The sequence below is a fragment of the Tachypleus tridentatus genome, chromosome 13 (assembly GCF_004210375.1).
Source record: "Tachypleus tridentatus isolate NWPU-2018 chromosome 13, ASM421037v1, whole genome shotgun sequence".
Taxonomy (NCBI): domain Eukaryota; kingdom Metazoa; phylum Arthropoda; class Merostomata; order Xiphosura; family Limulidae; genus Tachypleus; species Tachypleus tridentatus.
The window spans coordinates 33,155,326-33,179,094 of NC_134837.1; the positions used below are offsets into that span (position 1 = coordinate 33,155,326).

At 35.2% G+C, this 23,769-nt stretch overlaps 1 protein-coding gene across 6 annotated transcripts in view; it reads right to left on the minus strand.

Annotated features, from left to right (window-relative positions):
• The window catches only part of LOC143240537 (transient receptor potential cation channel trpm-like), a 128,514-nt gene that overhangs the window by 99,283 nt on the left and 5,462 nt on the right, over window positions 1-23,769 (minus strand). For 2 of the 6 annotated variants that reach the window (XM_076483131.1, XM_076483130.1), the window contains exon 2: window positions 19,850-20,039. The exons of 3 other annotated variants lie outside the window; for them this stretch is intronic. In XM_076483131.1, the coding sequence (XP_076339246.1) occupies window positions 19,850-19,852 (3 nt within the window). In that variant the 5' untranslated portion in view covers window positions 19,853-20,039. Of the gene's footprint in view, window positions 1-19,849; window positions 20,040-23,769 lie in introns of those variants that run through there. One more of the 6 variants, XM_076483129.1, reaches the window with a different exon arrangement.

Consider the following 23,769-nt stretch of genomic DNA (forward strand, 5'->3'; position numbering starts at 1 on the left):
GAGGAAGTGCAGAAAGTTACAGAGCAGAGTTGAAGTCCTTGATGATGAATGGGGTCCAGCATCTTTAAGGCTGAAGTCCTGGCAGACCTATAGACCAGTGATCCATAGTCTAGTTTCAAACGAATATATCTTTAGCACAGAACATCGATCTGTTTCCCAGGTGATGGAAGGGAGGTCACAGAGGATGTCCAGTACTCTTGTACATTTGACCCGTAGCTGCTTGATGTGTGATATAAAGGTCAGCTTACGGTCAAAGATAAGCCCCAAGAACTTTGTCTCAGAGCCCACAGGCAGCACAACTTTGCCGATACGGAGTTCAGCTTCAGAAGAATACGTCGGCGGCGGCAAAAGTGCATGCAAACTGTTTCAGAGAGAGAGAGAGAGAGAGAAGTTTTAAAGCCATTTGCCGTGGTCCACTTCAGTAAATGATTGAGGGCAGTCTGTAGCTGCCACTCAATATACTTTATGTTCGACGACTCACAAGAGATGTAAAAGTCGTCGACACATAGCCCGTTTGTAATAGTAAGAGGAAGTTGTTCAGTGATGGCATTATTTTTTATACTGAAAAATGTGACACTCAAAACACAGCCCTGAGAGACTCCAAGCTTCTGTAGCAAAGAACGGGAAAATGTCGATTGGTTTTTCGGTTCGATTTTTGGAATTTCGCACAAAGCTACTCGAGGGCTATCTGTGCTAGCCGTCCCTAATTTAGCAGTGTAAGACTAGAGGGAAGGCAGCTAGTCATCACCACCCACCGCCAACTCTCGGGCTACTCTTATACCAACGAATAGTGGGATTGCCCGTCACATTATAACGCCCCCACGGCTGGGAGGGCGAGCATGTTTTGGCACGACGCGGGCGCGAACCCGCAACCCTCGGATTACGAGTCGCACGCCTTACGCGCTAGGCCATGCCAGGCCCAGGAAAATGTCGAACCTACACAAACTTGTAATATCCTGTCCATTAAAATGTTTTAATACAAATGGGCAAATGGCCACGTAACCCATATATAGGAGGTCTCGCAAAATGCCATACCTCTATGTTGCATCATAAGCCTTCTCAATGTTAAAGAATACTGATACAAGATGTTATCGTTTGAGAAAGGCTTCTCTGATGGACGTTTCAAGTCTAATCAGATAGTCAATGGTGGAGCACTACCGGAACCCACACTTGGTGAGCAAGAGAAGGTTGTTTCATTCAAGGAACCAAACATGACGAGCATTAACCATCCTCTCTAAGGTCTTACAGAGACTGCTCATCAAAGCAACTGGACGATATTTTGAAGGAATCTTGAAATCCTTCCCAGACTTAGAGAAAGGTAGAACAACAGCCTGGAGCTAGGCATCAGGAAAAACATTCTCCTGTCAAATTGAGTTAAAAACTAGCAGAAGAATAGTAAAAGAAATAGAAGATAGATGGCGCAGCATTTCATAGTGTACATCTTCAGGTCCAACCAATATACTGTCAGACCGATGAAGAGCCAGTTTCAGTTCCACCAGAGTAAAGCGACGATTATAGTCAGAGACATTCAGCTTTCAAGGACAGATGTGTTTGCTCCGCCTGAGTCTTGATGGCTAAGAAGATGGAGGAAGAAGCAGAAGTGCTAGATACCCGGCAAAAGCTTTCACCTAGAATATCAGCGATGCTACACGTATCAGCTATTTCCTGGTCATGAGAGAGAAAGATCGAGAGGGAGATAGAATAATACTGCCCACTGACCTTTCGAATCTTGTCCCATATGACTTTGGAACTGGTGCTAGAAGACATGTTGGTTGTGAGCTCAATCCAAGATTCCTTCTGGCTTTGATGTCTTACCCACCGAGCATGTGCAGGGGCTTGCTGGAAAGCGATGCGATGCGAGAATGTGAGATACCTACGAAAATTATCCCAGGCCCGTTTTTGGGCCTTCTGTGCCATGTTGCAGGCAGGATTCCACCATGGACGAGGATATCGTGGAAAACGTGTCGAGGTTTTAGGAATACATTGAGCAGCTACCTGTATAATACCGTCAGTTACCGCTGCCACACAGTCGTCTATTGATGGCTGACAGACAATGGCAGGATCAAGTTATGTGAGAGCAGTGAAAGAGGGCCAATTTGCTTGATCCAGCTTACACTGGGGAACGCGGATCGGGTGGTATCGACCACGACCAAGCTCTCCCAAAATAACAGGAAAATTATCACTACCTCGTTGCTTACTGTCAGCCCTCCAAGAAAAATGAAAGAATAGTAAAAGGAAATCAAATGAGAGGTCAATAGCAGTAAAGGGCTAACTAGGTGCATGAAAATAAGTAGAAGAACCAGTATTGAAAAGAGAAAGGTTGTGATCAGAAAGCATATGCTTTACAGAGCAACCTCTCCTATCAACATCAGCACTTTCCCAGAAAGAATGATGTCCATCAAAGTACCCCAGGATAAAAAAGGAAGACGGTAATTGTTCAATGAGAGCATCAAGGTATGATTGATCATATGTCTCTCCAGGTGACAGGTAGAGAGAACATATAGTAATGGTACGACCCAAGGAAACACGAATGGCTATGGACTCCAAAGGTGTGTCAAGTGGCAAAAGACAGGGTGGGCACATGATGATCAACCAACAACGCCACCCCTCCATGCACTCGTCCATCACATAGCCTGTCATTTCTTTACAAAGAAAGCTGCCGAAAGATGAATGTTTCAGCAGGTTTCAGAAATGTTTCCTGTAAGAAGAGACATACAGAATTATAGGAAGCAATCAGTGTTTTGATGTCATCCAGATTAGAACATAAACCTCGACAGTTCCATTGTATCAAGTTGGCCATTTTTATTTACGTGTAAATGAAGTAGGTAGAGAACCCTTCTGTTTACGACCACACCTTTTTTCGAGGGAGGTCGATCGACTTCCATGGATCCTGCCCTAGGTCAATTGGGCAGGTCTTTGTTGTTGGAAGAGGATTCCAGCAAGTGAGGACGTGAACGAATGATCGTTTTGTATCGTAGGGTGGGAGAAGACGTATTCAAGGAAATGCCAGTGCCTAAAACCAAAAGAAGGGGATCTTGGACATCATGGTCCTTGCCACTGCAAAAAAAACCACGACATAACGTGACCAAAGTGACTGAACTGCTGACAATGAAAACATCAGAGAGGGTTTGGAATGTATGGCCGTACTCTGCAATTAAGATAACCAGCCTTGATGGTGGCAGGCAGACTTGGTAACGTAAATGTAAGAATGAGGACATTGGTCGACAACATAATTCCATCTTTGTGAGTGGATATATGCCTCACTGCAGAAATTCCTTGGATGGAGAAACCAGTGAGGATCTCCGGCTCTGGGATGTTCTTCAAATCCCTCTCAACAATAACTCCTTGTGATGAATTTACAGTAGCATGAGGTGTAATCTCGATAGGTATATCCCCAATTGCCTTTGAATGCAATAGGAGTTCACTGTGTTGAGATGTGGATGTTTCCACCAATATGTCACCAGACCAAAGCTTCTTTACTGACAGAGAGCCAGCAAGACCCTCTAGTCCCTTCTGAATGAAAAAGGGAGACATTTGCCCTAGAGGTTTGTCTGAAAGTGAGTGCAATATAAGAAAATGAGGTACAACAGGTGGTACAGATGGTGAGGATTGCTGCTCAGACTCTTCAAGACGTGGTCATTTACCTATATACTGTTTTTTCATTATTTTATTAATATTTTTAATTGGAGTATTCATAATAAAGAAAGGGAAATTTCGGTGCCCACTGATCCCACCCACCATGGAGCCCTACGAGGGGATGCACTACAATGTCATACAAGGACACTGCAGCAATGCCAGGGTTTCGTGAACATATTACCCAAACACCAGCATCAAATACAATGTCCACAACACATGTTGAAAGCATCCAACACTGGTACTGGGTTGACCCTAATCCAAGTGGACCAGCCGATTGACCTAAGATGTCCACCCCAAGGCCACCCGTCTATAGAAATTCAAGGCCAAAATGGTGTGTTAGGGTTGGGCCCCTCAACCACCAGGATCCTCTCCTCCGCTTCATGAGTTATCATGCACGGCAATCATGTGGGTTGATGTTTAGATCCCAGAGGAGGTAAACTGAAGGAACAGAACCTTCCCTGAGAGGTCTCCTCACCACATACAGGAGTCCACACCGAGGGGTTATCAGAATGAAGTTATCAAATATCTAATGTAACAAAGTACACGTGTGACATAAAGTAAAACAAAGTTCATTGATCATTACATTACAATTATAATATGATCAAACAAGATCAATTATTAGAGTAGGATTTTAAAGATGGTCTCTGCCCAAAAATAAAACAAAAATAATTTATATTTTTGTGAAACATTATACAAATAAGTAAAGAAAAAGAAAGTCATAAAAATAGCAAAAGGGTAGGTCTGAATTCTCATTTCTACTGTTAATTATAATGAAGGACCTACCTTCCATAACAAGGGATTAAATACTAACTTGTAACACAACTACAGATTAAAGTGAGGGTGGTGGGTTGAATATTTTGTTGTATAGCAGAGTTCCAACTCCACTCGCTAACTCGGAAACACATAACACCACCCCAGTGTTTGTCAGTAATTTCGATACTTTTAAAGCTACTACTACTAACTCTGTAGTGTCAATGACACTTTACATTGAGATCTGGTTGAGGTGTATAAAATATTAAGAGAATTGATAGTATTGATGAATCATCTTTCTTAATCGTGAGAATGGTAGGACTAGAGGACACAAATATACATTTTGGCAAGATGAGAGTTATCTTCAACTAAGAGTGTTTAATTTTTCTGAAGGTGTGGGTTGGTATTTGTACCAGTTTGTCTTCGGATGTTGTGGAGGCAGTAAATTTAAGTGAGAAGAGAAAGCTTGATACCTATATGAAATACAAGGGATAGCTTTTAAGTTTATTTTATAGTCTGAGTTTAATTTATAGATGGAACAACCTAGATAGACCAGTGGGTCCCTTGTTGTCCCTAAACATAACCTTATGTGTTATGTTAAAAGGTTTTCATCAGCCGTTTAGGTATTTAGTGAAACAAGTAATTGAAGGTCTTCAACTTGTAAGAAAATGAGTTTTTCTTATAACAAATCCACATTGTCCTATCTACTGTATCCACTTAAGGGAATCAAACCTATAATTTTAGCACTGTTAATCTAGAGACTTAGTGCTGTTCCACTAAGGGACAGTTAAGAAAGAAATAAGAAAAAAACACCTGTTAGTCTAAAATGATCTAATATTTAATCACCACACCCTGCACCCTAATTATATTTGTACATGATACACTTAGTAGGAAAAAATTGTAGTCTTGTCAAAACATGTAAATTAATGCTTGAATGAAATCACATACATACTGACTCTCATTAACTTCATTTTTTGACTTTGTTAGAATAACCATGTAAAGATTACTTGCTCAAAAATGCAGATACATCACCAAATGAAGCCTTCCCCAATATGAAGAACTGTTGCTCAAACACCAATATATAGTTGATCACAGGTAACAACTTCAGTAGTTGACCATTACCTGTTACTTTTAGTCTACAGAAACAGATCCTGTACACCAACCTGGTATGTTACAACTTATCTACCTGAAACATAGGAGAGTTTGGATTTATCTATTTTTAACATAAGTTGTGAATTTATCTATTTGTAACACAGAAACACTGGAATTTATCCACCTATAATGTAGGAAGGTTTGAATTTGTCTACCTGTTACACAGAAGTGTCTTCATTTATCTATTTTTAACATAAGAAAGTTGTGGATTTACCTATTTGTAACACAGAAACACTGGGATTTATCTACCTATAAAATAGGAAAGTTTGGATTTATCTACCTGTAACACAAGAAAGTTTGGATTTATCTACCTGTAACACAAGAAAGTTTGGATTTGTCTACCTGTAACACAGAAGAGTTTAGATTTGTCTACCTGTAACACAGAAGAGTTTAGATTTGTCTACCTGTAACACAGAAGAGTTTAGATTTGTCTACCTGTAACACAGAAGAGTTTAGATTTGTCTACCTGTAACACTGAAGAGTTTAGATTTGTCTACCTGTAACACGGAAGAGTTTAGATTTGTCTAGCTGTAACATATAAAGGTTTGGATTTATCTACCTGTAACACAGAAGAGTTTAGATTTATCTACCTATAACATAACAGTTTGGATTTATCTACCTGTATCACAGGAAGGTTTGGATTTATTTACCTATAACACAGGAAGGTTTGAATTTATCTACTCATAACACAGAAGAGTTTTGATTTATCTATTTTTAACATAGGAAAGTTGTGGATTTATTAACACAAAAACACTGGAATTTACCTACCTATAACACAGAATAGTTTGGATTTATCTACCAGTAACATAGGAAAATTTGGATTTATAGGGAGAAGAGGTCCTAACCCTTCCAGGTTCATATAGATCTAAATCTCAAAGAAGAGAAACATGAAATAGCTACAGGTGTGTCTGAGGGGTTAAACATTAAAGCTTATTTAATTCAATGAAGGGGACAAAATGTTGCTTTTTTTTACATGTTTTTCTGAAAAAAAGAAAGTGTTTCAGTAGGCTATGTGACTGCTATGAGACTATATACAACATAAGCAAATGTTCTTTTGGAAACCTAACAATAAGAATTGGCACTGAATTTAACAATTAATTAAGCGTATCAGCTGCTGAGAAGAAATTTAAATACATTTTTAATACAAGCTGTTAACTTACTGAATCTTTGAAATTTTTTGGAACGACATGTGATTAAGACAGTTTCTGGGCAGATTATGTTATGCGAGATCCTGTCCAATTTCTCAGTCGCAGAAAAAGAAAAATCCTGTAATGTTTAGTGATAAACATTAATATATGCTACGTTCAAGGATGTCCAAGAGTTATTCTATGGGACATAGATTAAAACTTTGAAGTGTCCTATTGTGTCTTTATTAAAGTATCTCAACACAATCTTAGTAATATGAACACAGTGTTCTTTGTATTAGGCCAAATTCTGGTTAGATTATCCTGCGAAAGATTGTATATAAACTGATACAATAGCACATTAATGACTGGTTGATCAGATATGGCCTATATTCAAAATAAGACACCACCACAACTTTTATATTTAGGATATTGTATTGATTATTTTTTTTGCCTCTGGCTTTCTAGATATGAACTTGTCAATCAGTGGTAGGCACAAACTCTTGAACACTACAGGTGTTGCAGAAACACTGCTGTCAATTTTGACAACCACAAAAAATAGTCCAAACAAGATACACACACACACAATCAACTGTGGACTCAGGCAGGTCTCACCGACCATAACCCTCAAACATGTTTTTGAACTGTTCAGATATAGGTGATGTTTACAGATTAAATTATAGACCCACAAATAATTTTGTGAATAATTCAGGAAAGTGCATCTAAAAGATCAGTGGGAATACCAGTAGATTCTTGAGTTCAACCAGACTTCCATTCATTCCTTACTGCTTGATTATTACTAATCACAATAGTGCCTGTCCTGAACTCCATGTCCAATACATAGACAGTATACTGCTTATTTCTACTGGCTACATTACACAAGGTTAATCTCCTAGTGTGTAGTCTAATAAACAATTATATACAAATGTTTTCACAGCTTGATCATATTAAAGAAAATTGAGTACATTCAAACCAGTTGCCACTTGTATATGTGCCAGTTCTACTTCCAACACTGGAAAGTACTGATAATTTGTACTTGGTCAAAATCTCCACAAAAGGTAAGAGTACTGTCTTGGCTTACCTTCCATGTGCTTCAAGCCCTGAGGGACAGTACTCTTACCTTTTGTGGAGATTTTGAGTGGAAAGTACTTATAACCTGAGGTAAACTGTCCCTCAGGGCTTGAAGCACATGGAAGGTAAGCCAAGACAGTACTCTTACCTTTTGTGGAGATTTTGACCAAGTACAGATTATCAGTGCTTTCCACTGTTGGAAGTAGAACTGGTACGTATACAAGTGGCAACTGGTTTGATGTCTATGACAGTAAGAGTACTGTCCCTCAGGGCTTGAAGCACATGGAAGGTAAGCCAAGACAGTTGTGTATTATCAAACACTTTAGTAAAATAATAACAAAATTGTATATCAATTTTTAAGACAGTGTGTAAATGTAATTTTCCAGATAATACATACTAAATATTTGCTCTTTTGTGTAGTTTTTATTGATGTTTAAATAAATTATCAAAGGAGTTCAAGACAGTTATAGGTGAAATTTGCTTTCAAGTTAGGAAAAATTACATTTGAATATTCATGAATGAAAATTACTTTCATGGCCTAATTAGCTATATTAGTTCATTGTGTGTATTCCTACTTCAATTAATATGCACATACATATATAATGATGTGATATGCTATGCAGCAAACTAGTTTAACAGAGAGAAAAGTCTACTGCTAGTTAATCCTAGTTTCTACTTATGATCAATAGCATTCAGATATAGAAATATGACAGTGACTACCAATTAAGTTAAAAACATCCAATGAAAGTGCTCTAATTCTAAATACAGAAGTGAAATATTGACTGAGCCTGAGGTGTTTCCACAGCTGTTCCAAACAATGGACTACTACTTTGTGTTTAAACAGATACAAACACTTTTATGTAACTAAAAACAGAATAATATCTGTTTACATTAAAATAGATAAGTAGTCAATATTTTTAAATTTTTTATTGCTATTGAAAAAGTGAAACACAGAAAACAAAGGGCAAAAGATATTATTTGAACTAGGTAGTGAGGTGTTTTGTTTTGAATTTCAGGCAAAGCCACATGAGGATCATCTGTGCTAGCCATCCCTAATTTAGCAGTGTGAGACTAGATGGAAAGCAGCTAATCATCACCATCCACCACCAACTCATGAGCTACTCTTTTATTAACAAATAGTGGGACTGACCATCATATTATTATGCATCCTTGACCAAAAGGGCAAGCACGTTTGGTGTGATGGGGATTCGAACCCACAACCTTCAGATTACAAGTCAAGCACTCTAAGCATTTGGCCATGTCAGGCTGTAACAAGGTGGATTCCACAACTATAGCACAAATATTAATATATATTATGAACATGGTTTCAATAAGTTTAATAGTTAATTTGCTCTTCAATGTTCAAGTAAAAACTGTTGACTGAAGGGTCTACTGCAATGTGAAAATACTGAAAAAAGGAAATGATAGTAGTTATGAAAGTGCATGTGTGTTGATACCTTACCCTGAGAGGAGAGTTCAACTTTTTGAATCTTATTTTTTAATTAATTTTAAAATAATATATTATTAAAATGTATGATACCTGTTACAAATTACTACAAATAAGCTTAAGTGGTAAAAAATGTTTAGTAATTTGCCATTTCGTTCTTTCTGGGTATCAAAATCAGAATGCTTAAATGTTCAAGTTTTGATCAAGATCAAAATAAAAGTAATATATTCATAAAGTAGTTTTACTAAATAATATTTAATTAATGAAAAGCAAATAATATTTTTAATCACAGATAAAATTACTGTAACACTTTTAGTGGTACTTGTAAATAATAAAAAAAAAAGTTTCCATGTAAAAATATCCAGATATAATAGTGAGTCTAGTGGAATTATTAGAAGAAAGGCTGAAGCAATACTACTGTTACTACAAACACAGAAAAAATGTGGACAAATCCCTGGCATTGCCAAAGTTCTTCCTAGATGCTCTTACACTTTATTAAAAGTAGCAAATTAATATTTATTAAAAATTAAGAAAAATTAACCACTAAAAAGCAGTACAGTTATTGTTTCTTTACGTGTTCTTATTGTGGAAGTATAATATCATGTAAACAATGCAAGAATGTTACAAAAACACAAAGATAGGAAGATATTACTATTAAGTAAAATTGTCGGTTTGAAATCTGTAGTATGTATACATATTTTTTTTTAATTCAAACTTTCTAATGGTTAATGTGAACACCTATGAACATTTATGGCACTTCAGATTTCCTTGAAAAGCAAGAACTAAAGGGTGGTCTGGTAGAAAAAAGAAATGTTATCTGTCTTTGTACAGGTTAAATGTTTGGATACAATAAATATAATGTCATAAATTCTTAATAAAATAAATAGCAAGCACAATACATCTTGTAAATGTGACTTTCAGAGATTTACTATAGTCAGATAGTTCATACACACACACATTTATATAATTCTTTCAGCAAATTTCAAGGATTAATTAATGTATTGAGCAGAAGTATTGTTTTAAATATAGATAAAATCTTACCAAACATTTTGAAGAAACCTAAATGCTTATGCAACTTTTATTTTATACTTACAATTATAGTGTTGTTCACAGCAGTCTATCACAATCACTATATATCAGTGTGCAGTTATAGTATTCGAAAGTATACTTGGCTCACAGCTAATTACTTATCACAACAGCACAAGATTTTTTAAATGTTCACAAAGTTTGAAAATATCAAACTAGGCCATAAAGAAATTGACTGAACATAACGTTTTCAACTTGAAATAAAGAAAATATTTATAAATGACAAAATAAACAATTGTGCAAAAAATCCTAATTGTTTAAGTGTGGTCACAGATTATTTCCTTTTTACAATAATGAAAACTAAGGAAAAAATTGTATGGACCACAAGGACAATTATGCTTAGCACAAAACAAGTGGTATTTCTCAATTAACACAAGATAAAATATAGGGGAACTCAGTAGAGCACAAGTCTTTGTCATGCAGCACTGATAATGTTTGGCTTTCCAAAACTATAAAAATGAGTCTACATGTCCGTCATTTTCAACAGAGACAAATCATTTTGGGCAGAACAATGAGTAATAGTATTCTATATGTTTTATCAGGTTTCATCAAAATCCAATAATTTTTGACTGACTTGTATTGTAAAAATTGTGTGAAAAATCAGTCCCCGTGTTGTAAGACAGGTATTTTAATTTTCATGATCTTGCTGTAACCTTGACCCTTCAAAAACTAATCACTCTAATTTGGATCACAGTCCAAATATGCACAACTTTCACCCAAATCTGTCCAGACATTTGAGAAATCCTTCTGACAAACACACACACAAAGGTGAAATATAACCTCCATCCATCTTCAGTGAAGGAGGTAATTATAACTGAGGCACAAGCTTTATTTGGAAATATATTCAACCACATGGTTTGCCAGGTCTTCCAAGAATGTCATGACATTCATGTAAGACTAGTCTCATCACCAAAATAAAAGTATATGTTCAACTTTCCACACCTCAAAACACAACAGTTAATGATTAATCAAGAAAACTGACTACACATAGAGTCACTTTCACTATCCTTCACTGTTTGAAAATATAATTAAGTGCAGATCATAGCTAGTAGTCTCCTAATTTTGTAAAATATCTAATTTATATTGTGTGGTTTATATACATTATACACCCTTACTGACTTTCAACAGATTCTTATGATTATTATATATTACATATTGTAGTTTTCTACATTAATACTGTGGTCCCCTGCAAACTGCTGGATTCAAGAAGTTAACTTCTTGACTTGTCAGAGTGATTTAAGAAAAAATTAATTAATAATAATAAACAATATGAAATAATATGAAAAAAAAGTTACTGTAATTCTGACATGTAGTAACTTAAATAAAATTTATCAAAAAATTCAGTTCACCTGATGTACTTCACACTGAAACAGTTAAGTAATTTGGTGATATACATAATGGTTCAAACAATACTTTATCATGTCCCAATTGACCTGAAGAGCCTTGTAATACATTTAAAGAGTCAGCATCACTAAATCTAAAAGATATGGTATTAACGATATTATAAAGATTTCTATCATTGTGAAGTTATTTTTAATTAGTCTGATAAAATAATATAAAGTCAAGTGTATTTAATGATAACAAAAGTGTTTTATTTCTTTCATATACAAATTACAACAAGTTCTACAGACTGTGCATGTTGATAGTGCTTACACAAGTAAAAGTTAAGTGACTTATTACATTTCTTTTCATCTATGCAACATACCTCAAAATTGGCTAACTTGATCAACTGACAAGAAAACAATTTCTTTAACTAACTAATCTCTCACTGATGACTGTCTTATTCACTAAATCTCTAATTCATTAACTAACTCTGTGACTAACTCACTGTCTAAATGGATTATTCACTCACTGATTGACTGTGTTTTTATATAATATTTCCCCTCCAAACCTCATCATAATTCAAGATGTCACATTATATCGAGACTCTGAAAAAACATCTAGGCATTATAAATTATCATTACGTCATACCAAACTACCTCTAACAATAAAAAAAGGCAAAGTTATCTATTAACAACACAGTCTCTAATAATATATCAATACACGTTCTTTGATTTCATTCAGAATTTCTTACAGATACAGTTTCCTTATTTTTTTTAGTCACACACAAAGTTTTCATTCTACGGTCAAACTAAACTTCGTTCAATTCAACACTACTCCATTGTATTTGTATCTACATATTTTAAAGGTGATTAACTTTATCATGCTTGTCCCACAAAACCATCCCTAGTTTTGAACTAACAGACCAGAGGGAAAATGGCCAATCACCAGTAACTCATGTCTGATTAAACAGTAGGATCTGACTGTCACTACTGAAGTGCATCACGTCTTCAAGGTGCATGAAACAATTTTGTGGCAGTATAACACAAACCTTGGATTACACAGTCCAGAAATGCAATCAGCAGACCAACTTTATCATTCAAGTAATGAGAAGATGAGCACAAAGCTACACAAGGGCTTTTTGTGATTATCCCTCTCAGACTTAGTACTGATCTACTGAGGGGTATGAGACAAAGAACAATTAAACTCAGTCGTTGCAAAATTTCAGTTTGAAAATGTCTATATCAATCACAGTTTCCTTGCAAAGAAATATGAAACATTTATATAAAATTGGTTTTCTGTTCTCTTTAATCTTTTTGATAATCATAACCTCAGGAAACTGGTATAAACGATTCACTGAAGTCTATTTTTCATGTTCACATTATTCATGATAGTAAAACACTTCAAAAAACTTGTTCCACCTGTCGAAGGTGGTAGGTTTTAGCAGGCTGTATTTTAATGTCATTTATCAAAACTATTTTCACAAATACACACGAAATTCAACATGTAAACATCAAGTATACAGTCTCAGTCTTACTCAATTTTAATTTTTTCATTGTCTCCTTCTAATGATCAAAATTAAAAGACGTCTCAACCATATTTAGTATAAGCCTCCTGAACTCTGTACGGGTAACAAATTATACTACGAATAATATTTCAGAAGCGCCATCTGGTAGAGAAAAACAGTTATTATATTTCTTATTTAAAGCATTATATATAGTTTTTTGTTTTTTTACTGGCCAATCTCATTGTAACATTATCTTGCGTCTGAACAAAACATTGCAAACAGTTTTATTTAAGTACATTAATTTATATACGCACGTGTTATACGTAAAACACCGTAGACCGTTGGACAAAACTTGTTTTGATTATAACAGCACTAGAGAATGAAAATTTATAACGCCTACATTTTGCCAATAGAGAATTTTAAACGCGAATACTTTTGTGAAAAATATATCGTACTATAGTTAGAACTTTTAAAACACGTCAAGTTAAAATAAAACAAAAAACGTTCCAGCTTGCTCAAAAGAACATTTAAGCTATATCTTCAGTGTTTTAATTCGGATGTTAGCTGAATGTCGCTTGAAAAATTCTAAATCTAACGTATAGCAAACTCTGGTAAATCCAGAAAATAAAAAGACGAGAATAGATTATAAATACAATAATCACTGGAATGTTTCGGTTTTAGCGATCACTGAGAGAGCGAATAAGTATTGATTCGGTACAGTATCAGTTTAGTTCAGTGAAATATTTTGGTATACATTGTTACTCGAATGATTCATCTTGAAATTGAACATTATACATAAAGGTAGCGATGTATCCATTTGAGCGTCATTTGTAAAGTTACTTAGGCCAATAAGTTACAACAATGTACAAACGATTAAAGTTTACAGATGTATATTGTTTGTTTGTTTGTTTTGGAATTTCGCACAAAGCTACTCAAGGGCTATCTGTGCTAGCCGTCCCTAATTTAGCAGTGTAAGACTAGAGGGAAGGCAGCTAGTCATCACCACCCACCGCCAACTCTTGGGTTACTCTTTTACCAACGAATAGTGGGATTGACCGTCACATTATACACCCCCACGGCTGGGAGGGCGAGCATGTTTAGCGCGACGCGGGCGCGAACCCGCGACCCTCGGATTACGAGTCGCACGCCTTACCCGCTAGGCCATGCCGGGCCTACAGATGTATAAGTGAAGAAATAAACTAATGCATAATGGATATCGAATTATTTTCACCATATAAAATAAACGACCTTCCCTCATAAAAAGCGTCACAGACACAAATATATATATATTGTATTAGATACAGGTGTGTTGGAATACATCGTCCGACTCCCAAGATATCAAGGTTTGTTTCAAGAACAGTTTCACTATAATGGGCTCTACCTATTGGACATTTCCCTCCCCACATCGCCCGTTTTGTTGGTAAAAAAGAAAAAAGTACAGATCTAAGGAGCTACACAAACTGTGATACACAAACACAGTAACAAATATATAAAAATGATGCTATTACATCGATTTCCTATGCTGTATTGTTTGACTGTCAGCTCTGAATAAATTACATAACGTAATAAAAATTACAAAAATATTTAAATTATTATACATTTAATACAAGGGTTTCTCAAACTGGGCTTCGCGAGTCACGTCCGAAATTTCGCGAAAATTGTTTTAAAAAACATACTCACAAAATAAAAAAAAAAAGCTTTGCGTGAAATAAAATTATATGTATTAATACATTTAATTTTGGAATACAGCTTTTCATGTGTATTGAAGTTTTTTAATTAGAAACACCTGCTAGGATTGGAGGTCAAAGAAAAATTTAAATTCAAAGTAATCTTCAGGTTACTAAAGTGAAAGAAGCGCTGACGTGTGTGTGTGTGTTATGTATGTATGTATGTGTGTATACACACACACAAAGTTCATTTTAGTGTCCGTGGTAACATTACAGTTATTTATCAGTTCGTACATGTAGGATCATTCTACGTGATGCTCTATAAGATCTCAAGGAATCGATGTTAAAGTCCATACGATACATCAACAAATACAACACAGAGTAAAACAGTGCACGTCATTTCCGCTCTAACTGAACGGCCAGTGGTATCGTACTGATTGTATAAAGTAAAACAAAATCCTGAAGATTATATTACACATTTTCGTGTGTGTTTTATGAGATGGGAAGATACGCATTCCCCGTCCCATAAAACACACATAAAAACCAGATTTTTGAAAAATTCTACACCCGCCGACCCCTCTGTAGTTAACACTTCTAAACCACACGGATTTAAAACTTACTCCTCATATCTTCACCTTATATAATTTGGTGCAAAAAATAAAATAAACACCTTCTATTACACGTCGCACTCTACATACTTTGGGATGGGGGGAATGACACCTAAACACACATTTCACGGAACATAAAATCGACTTAACTATGAGTAATATATTAAGATCAACTGGTTCCATGAAATAAAACGCAAGAAAAAACGTACGAGTGTATTTCCTACATACTCTGACTTAATCAACGTTCACACTGAGACTTAATCAATATTACGTTTTGCCCTTTCTAGCCTATGGACCTATAACATGAAAGGCAGTTCCACTTGTTTTCACTCCCTCTTAATTTATTCTCAGCGTAGTTACACGTGCTTCAACTTTTCAAGTTACTTACTTGTACTGCGTTGAGCACGTTCACTCTTATACTTTTAGACACGCAACAAGTTAAAATAGATGTCGCGACCAATGCAAACACGTATGCAATAATCCCTTATACACACACATATACATCGATATTACCCTAATAAAACATCAAACGAACCAGTGCTCATGCTCTTCCTTAACTTATATATTTGTATGTAAGAAATATATCGATACACACAGAATGTTTTACATACAAGTGCAAGTTTCCTTAGTCTTAATCTGTTCTGTTAAATGTATACGTATAACTTCTGAAATTAATTTTTCTGAAGTGACAACTCAGATTTGGTGGGACTTGAACCCTATTCTTAAAAGGGCAGATGTCTTAGTCAAGGAATTATAAAATAGGGACCACAGGAAAATGTCAGAGGTTGTAGCAAATATACAATGATGTTCAGTAGTGGGAGCTTCAGTCAGGATACAGAATGTACTGGGGGGACCTTGTGGTGAAAAGGTTTTGGAACCCATTTCTTAAACTACCAACATCGTGAATGTTAACACTTACAAATCCCAGGTTTCACTTCTATATAAGATTGGGAAAACTTTTAATAGAAATACGTCAGTCTGCTTGTAAAAACTGAAAATATATTTATCTATAAGTAGTTTTAACTTACTGGAAGTTTCTATCTATATGTATATATAGTGTACCTCTTAGCTGACAAGAAAAAAGCCGTGATGGATGATTGTCATTAACATTCCTTTTGTTTAGCTCACAAATCTTCTCAATTTATCCTAAGTAATCACAAAGTGAAAACTGAAGAGCTTTATCATATATGTAGTAGCTCAGTTGGCTTCAGAATACCTCAGGTTATTAGAGCTGAATCCCATCAGGCTATAATTTGATTTGAGGTAGCTTAGTAGGCTTGAGAATACCACAGATTATTATAGTCAAATCCCATCAGACTACAATTTGATTTGTGGTAGCTTAGATGGCTTGAGAATACCACAGATTATTATAGTCAAATCCCATCAGACTACAATTTGATTTGTGGTAGCTTAGATGGCTTGAAAATACCTAAGGTTATTCGAGCCAAATCCTATCAGACTATAATTTGATTTGTGGTAGCTTAGATGGCTTGAAAATACCTCAGGTTATTCGTGCCAAATCCCATCAGACTTTCAATTTGATTTGTGGTATCTCAGATTGCTTGAAAATACCTGAGGTTATTCCAGCCAAATCCCATCAGACTACAATTTGATTTATGGTAGCTTAGATGGCTTGAAAATACCTCAGGTTATTCGAGCCAACTCCCATCAGACTACAAATTTCCAACTTTACAAGACAGTTGATAAACCTCCCTTACAGTTATTTTGACTTATTAGAATATATTGATTACACTGGGGAACACTCATTTTGTTGCATTTAAAAAAAGACCTTTCTATAGTCAATTTGAGTGTGTTGATTTCAAATCTGAAGTCGGTTTTTGTCTGCAAGCTACAGATTTTATGCAATTTGACATTTTTATTTATTTTTTAATTTTTCGTTATTATAGGAAATTATAGGAATAGCTTATCAATTTGTTTGTGTATTTTATTCAGGTAGGAATTTGCGTTTGTAACTTTTGCGTTTGTACACTTCATCTGGACAATCTCATTTAATGCTCCAGCAGTAGTCAGCCATCATACTTTTGTCCCAGCGCCCTTGGTAGCGTTCTTCCACGACCTTTAGGTCTTGGTGGAATCGTTCTCCTTGTTGGTCACTCACAGTCCCCAGGTTGTCAGGGAACTTATCAAGGTGGCTGTTCAAAAAATGGACGTGAAAATGCTTATACATGGTTTACGCAAGTTCACATTTGTACAATTTCATTAACCTCAAATTGCATACAAACTAGAGCTTGTAGAGAAAAACTAATTTCAGATTTGAAATCAGCGCCTAAAACTCCTTCAGAATCAGTTAAAATATCCAATGCAACTCAAAGTTACTGAAAAAGTGTTCCCCAGTGTTATCAAATACTATGAAACCTAACATACGTCTACATATCTATTGTATCGTTAACTGTCACGTAGCAGTTCTTCAGCTGTAACAAAATATACCGTGTTATTAATGTTCCTCATTTCAGTATGGGTAGAAAATAGCTTAAATTAGAAATAAATTATCTTGACTCGAAATAAATGAACGATAACGTTACTTCAGCAATCTTTTATTCATTTATAAATCATTTAGAACATGAAAGGAAAATAACGTTATAAAGCTTCCATATACGAATGTATTGGTAGACAAAACTGTATATCAGGAGTGCATGTCTCATATAGCAGTCGATATGTTTATATAACTAAAGTTTTACCAACGTTGCAAAGTTTGACATTCTTGTCTATAATTTATTATATATATTATTAAAACTGTCTTATTTCAGTACTTCACACTTCAGCATGCTTTTTCAAATTCTCGGGTTTGATTAAATAAATAACAACTGGCAAGTGAAATAAAATAAAGTTAGTATTTGTCTATTTTGTAACTGTTAATTTACGTTACTTTGCACATAATGTTTTGATAAAAGAAATCAAGGTAACCTTGTAGCCTCAGTTCTCATCTTACTTTATTGAACCATTAATTTTTAGCAAAAATATTTTATTGGAAATTCTGATTTTTTCTGTACAAAACACTTGTAATGTTTGCTAAAGGCCTGTCAAATTTCGTATTTTATCAAACGATAAATCGATATAATTGTCTGACAACTTCACGATTCGATACGATGGTTTGTTTGTTTTGGAATTTCGCACAAAGCTACTCGAGGGCTATCTGTGCTAGCCGTCCCTAATTTAGCAGTGTAAGACTAGAGGGAAGGCAGCTAGTCATCACCACCCACCGCCAACTCTTGGGCTACCCTTTTACCAACGAATAGTGGGATTGACCGCCACATTATAACGCCCCCACGGCTGGGAGGGCGAGCATGTTTAGCGCGACGCGGGCGCGAACCCGCGACCCTCGGATTACGAGTCGCACGCCTTACGCGCTTGGACATGCCGGGCCTCGATACGGTGGATCACCACCCTTTTAGTGTATATGTTTAAAACATTATCTATGATGCAAAACCACCAACCATATCATCTCTCGCAGGAACAGAATGAACAGAAAATGACATTTTGTAATTTTAAAAATATTGACAGAAGCTCTTCACATTTAAAAACGTAAAACTACATTTAGGAATTCTGAAATGGTATAAAAGTTTAGTATACAACAAGATTATGAAACTACGTCTAAGAAACAAGACAGATTTGGAAGAATCTTGCTCTAAAAAACATCAAGTCAAAATCTGGCCAAGAGCTTTAGTTTTTGTGCACAGCGCCAGCATGCCTCGTGACTTATTCTATATAATTAAGTACATGTTCATACTGTGCATGACGTAATAATACTGAACAGTGATAAGTGCCAAACTGCTAATACAAAGTGTTATGAGATATGTTGATCTGCATAAAAAAGCAGCTTATTTCTGAACAAAGATTTAGTTTCACCTTTGAACTGATTAACTTTTGTTACGTTTAGTACTAAATATTCTCAGATAAAGCAAATAGCAGGCACCCAGGAAACCAAGTGACACTATTCGTACTGCTTGCTTGTTTTTTAAGTGAAAACCTACACAAAGGACTATCTGTTGTTCCCACCACGAATATGAAAACCCAGTTTTAATATATCAGCCGTGAGATTTACCGTTGATCCACCTGAGGAAGACTCTACTGTTACTAAAAATAAACAGAAGATTTGTCAAAAAGCCTCCCCACTTTAATATAAAAAGCAATATTTTGACAAAGTAGCCAAAACGCCCACATCTTTTCTAATAATTTATAAAATAACTAACTCAGTCAGTTTGGTTTATTGTTCCAGATACAATCCCTAGTTACGTTTTAGTAAAAAAAAAAAAAAAGGAGAGAGAGAGAGATACCATTCGAATCACATATCAAAACATATACAGGTTTTATTATACTAGAATTAAAAAATATGGATGGATATCCTGAACAACAACTATTTAAACCAATTAAACTTGATAAGATAAGCTTTTGCGTGGACATATTCGTGAATTTGAAACGAAAGAAAAACGTTTTAAGAAACCCGTACAAACTGAACTCACCATTGCAGTGTGGACGATGCTCGAGCTCTTAACTTAACGGCTGCAGGTGCTCTATGGAGGTAAAATCTGTAGCTTTTAGTGTATGTGTCTGTCTTTCCTTCTATAGGCCAAGGCTCAGTCCAATCACCAATTAGAACTTACTAGAAGACTGGGTAGTGGTCACACGCGAAACGAAACTCTCCGCTGCTCGCTGCATAGAAAGAAGGTGTATTATATGTATCATATATATGTTAGCTGTTTCAATAACATCCTGTAACAGACATGCGTTATTCCAAGCTTGCTTTCAGTAACACACGTTTCTGTCGTAAAATAGCTGAACTAAGAAAGTATGCAACAGTTGAGAGACACTTCCATTTTATTCAAAGGTAAAGAAGGATCTGGAAAATACACGATAGATATATGCAACTGGAATTAACAAAGCATACAGCTTTAAAAAATGCGAACGATTGACTTAAAGTTACTATATGTAGTCCCGAAAATTGCAGACTGTTTGCTACTTGGTTTTATAATTAATATAATTTCACTACAAGCCAAAACACCTTTGTTTGTTAAATTTTCGCGCAAAGCTACTCAAAGCTTACTACGCTTACCATTTCTCATTTTGAGGCGATAGCTAGAGGGAAACCAATTGGTCAACACTGCCCACTGCCAACTCTTGGGGTACTCTTATCAACGAATACTGGACCTTAATATCATAACGGCTAAAAAAGAGAGCGCGTTCAGTGATGGAACTCTTAATCCGCGACCCACAGATTGCGTGTTGAGTGCTCTAATCGCCAGGTCATTCTAGACCCAAGTAGCTCACTTGCACCGTACTAACAAGTAGAAACCGTTTCCAACGCAACTGAGGTTTGCTAACAGAAGCATAACACAACTAAGTTAATCAAAAACACAATAACAAGAGAAGGAGAAGACATACAATAAAGATATTAACTCTCACGTAAACGATCGCTTTGAGAAAATTCGTCACACACACACACACACACACACGAGATAAGTAAACATCTACGAATGATAAATAAATATTAATAAATTAAATTACAAAAAACAATCATTTTCATTATTTTCTTACCAATTTCTAAAAATGCACTTAAAACATTATTTCAGGAAAAGTTAAAACAAAATATTTTATGATTAAGTCAGTTGGTAGCAGCGGTATCATGGACGAATTGAATGTAAGCACTTTTATATTCTTTAAATGTATTTCACTTTTGTAAACTTAAGCACAAACATTCGAAAATACTGAAAAAATACACACTTATATGTTAGTCACAAAAACACACCTACACTCACAGAACTTCATATTATAGCATAAATTAAGATTACTTAAAATTCAACATATTAATATATAGCCATTTAGTTGTTAATTTAGAAAATTCATTAAATACAAATTGCTTTGAAACTAACAATGAAATGGTTATCTTAAAATATATATGTTTATTTAACATATGGTACAAAAATTGGAGAGAAAATTCAAGATATATTCTGGTGTGAAAAGCTTACATCGGGGGCAAGTTAATAGGAGTAACTGAAGCCAAGAGAATGTATTGTTGACTACTGCAAATATAAAGTATTATTTTAAAAAACTTATTTTTTCTGAAAATATAATCCAAAATATAGTTAAATATACGTAGACAACTAATACTAATAATAAATATAAATTTCCATACACGTCTGTAAAATATCCACGAAGTCCATTAAGTTGATGAGTTTTATTATGCAAGTTATGAAACGTTGTTAATTAAGTTCCACATCAAAAATGCTGTACAATCGTTAGTTCAACAGACCTGTATTTGATATCAAATACAGTGCGGAATAATTTTAGTTAATAATACAGGTTGACCTTCGGATTTTCAGTAATATTTTTTGTCTACTTTGAAAAAATTTGTAAGTTATAAAAGATAGGAAGAAAAAGAGGTTTTTAAAGGTGTAATTGAAAGACCTGTTACCGTTGTGTTCAATAAGTCGTTAGTGACTCCTGTATGTTAAAAATATCATCACAATGTGACATATATGACATTCAGTATCATGTAATATCATGACATTCAATTTGGTACTCTTGCTACGGACTGAATGCTGAAACGCAGCGAAACATTAGAAATCAACAGGACTAAAATTTCTGACAAACATTCACAGACATGTTTGTCCATATTATTCAACTTTTATCTGTCATCAGCCAGAACAATTTCATCTAATAGGTAAAGAAGAATCCGTCATAAACCAGATGAAATAAAGTATGCAACAGTTGAGAAGCATTTCCACTTTAATAGTGGGATTTATCACAAAATAACTGAAATAAGAAAGTATGTAACAACTTAAAAGCACTTGCGCTTTATTTAGTCGGTAAAGTGGGATTTGTCACAAAATACCAAAAATAATAGTATGCAACAATTGAGAAGTATGTCCACTTTAATAAAGAAAGATTTAGAAGGTTCATAATATACCTGCAACCGTTAACAACAACAAATATACAATTATATAAAAAGGTGGGGGGGATAGATGTAGAGTTAAGAAATACATTTACGAAAATTACCCCGCTTGCTATCTGTGCTATGCCGACCGTGGTTATCGAAACCTGATTCTTAGCGTTACAAGTTCTCAGACTTACAGCTGAGCCACATGGGAGCGCTGCAGGTGAGTTCTTATATTGGATGGCGAGCTTCTTGGGCAATATCTTATAGGAAATAATATACAGTATTGAAATAATATTTTTACACGCCTTTGATTTTGAGTCGAAATTAGATAAATTAAGAATGATAAAAACAACAAGGACACCTACATTTACGTGATTTTTATCACAAACCTCAGGGTTATTGTTGTATTTGTAATTTATTAAAATGAAAGAAAATCTTTACATTATAATTTATACACCATATCCAGGTGAAATAACATTTATAGACTTGGTATAATCAAACAACTTTACAGAGATTGAGTATACAGTAAAACGATTTTTTAACCTCACTATGTTGTTGCAGTATGGGTTGTAACGGCAAGTGATGCTCTTTCTGACAACTGCGCATACTGAAGTAATGCCCCAGGTTCGCAACATAATTTCCACTTAAAAAAAAACAAACAAACACGCACTTCTCCATACAATGCTTTCGATATTTTGATATTATAGTTTCGCAGCGCCTATTTAAACTGTCCAATTGCAAACGACAAAAAAGAAAAGTAGATGAAAAGTCAGTTCTCTCGATCGGTATGTTTACATGAAAAATAACACGATTACCCGTTTCATTCTCCAGATGCTTTAATTATGCGACTTCTCTTTCTGGGTGGTCCTGTTATAAACACCGAACTTCCCATACCACGACAGGGCTATGTTTTTTACAGGTCTCTTTCTAAATGGTCTTGCGCCCCAAACTGATCCACGCTCCTTTGTTTTCCAATGACATTAAGAATAAGATATTCCCACCACAGAAATACCAAATACCCGATCTGAGCATATCTTGATGATTTGAGTGTATAAATAAATAGCGTCTGAAAGGGCTTTTGCATACCTTTACCAATAGGCAAAAACGATCAATTTCCAGGTTCGTCACACTACCTAACTGAATATCAAAATGTAGTTCGGACACGTCATTTCACTACAACTTTAATCGGGTGTGGCTGAAACGAAAGTTACTGACGTGTATATTCAAAGTCGTTTTAATATAACGTACTCAACCCTGTACATGTAAAATCTTAGTAATGGCACCTATCCCTCAAGCCAATTTGATATAATATATATAAATTCCCAGCTCAAATCTCAATTCAGCGCGTACCTTCTCAAAATGCACCGTTTCAACACGGATACTAAGAAATTATCGGGTTTAACAAACTGAAGAATTTTAATATAACGTACTTAACCTTGTACGTACGTGTAAAATGTAATGGTTGGTGTATCAGTAATTCGAGCTAATTTCATATAATATACTCCA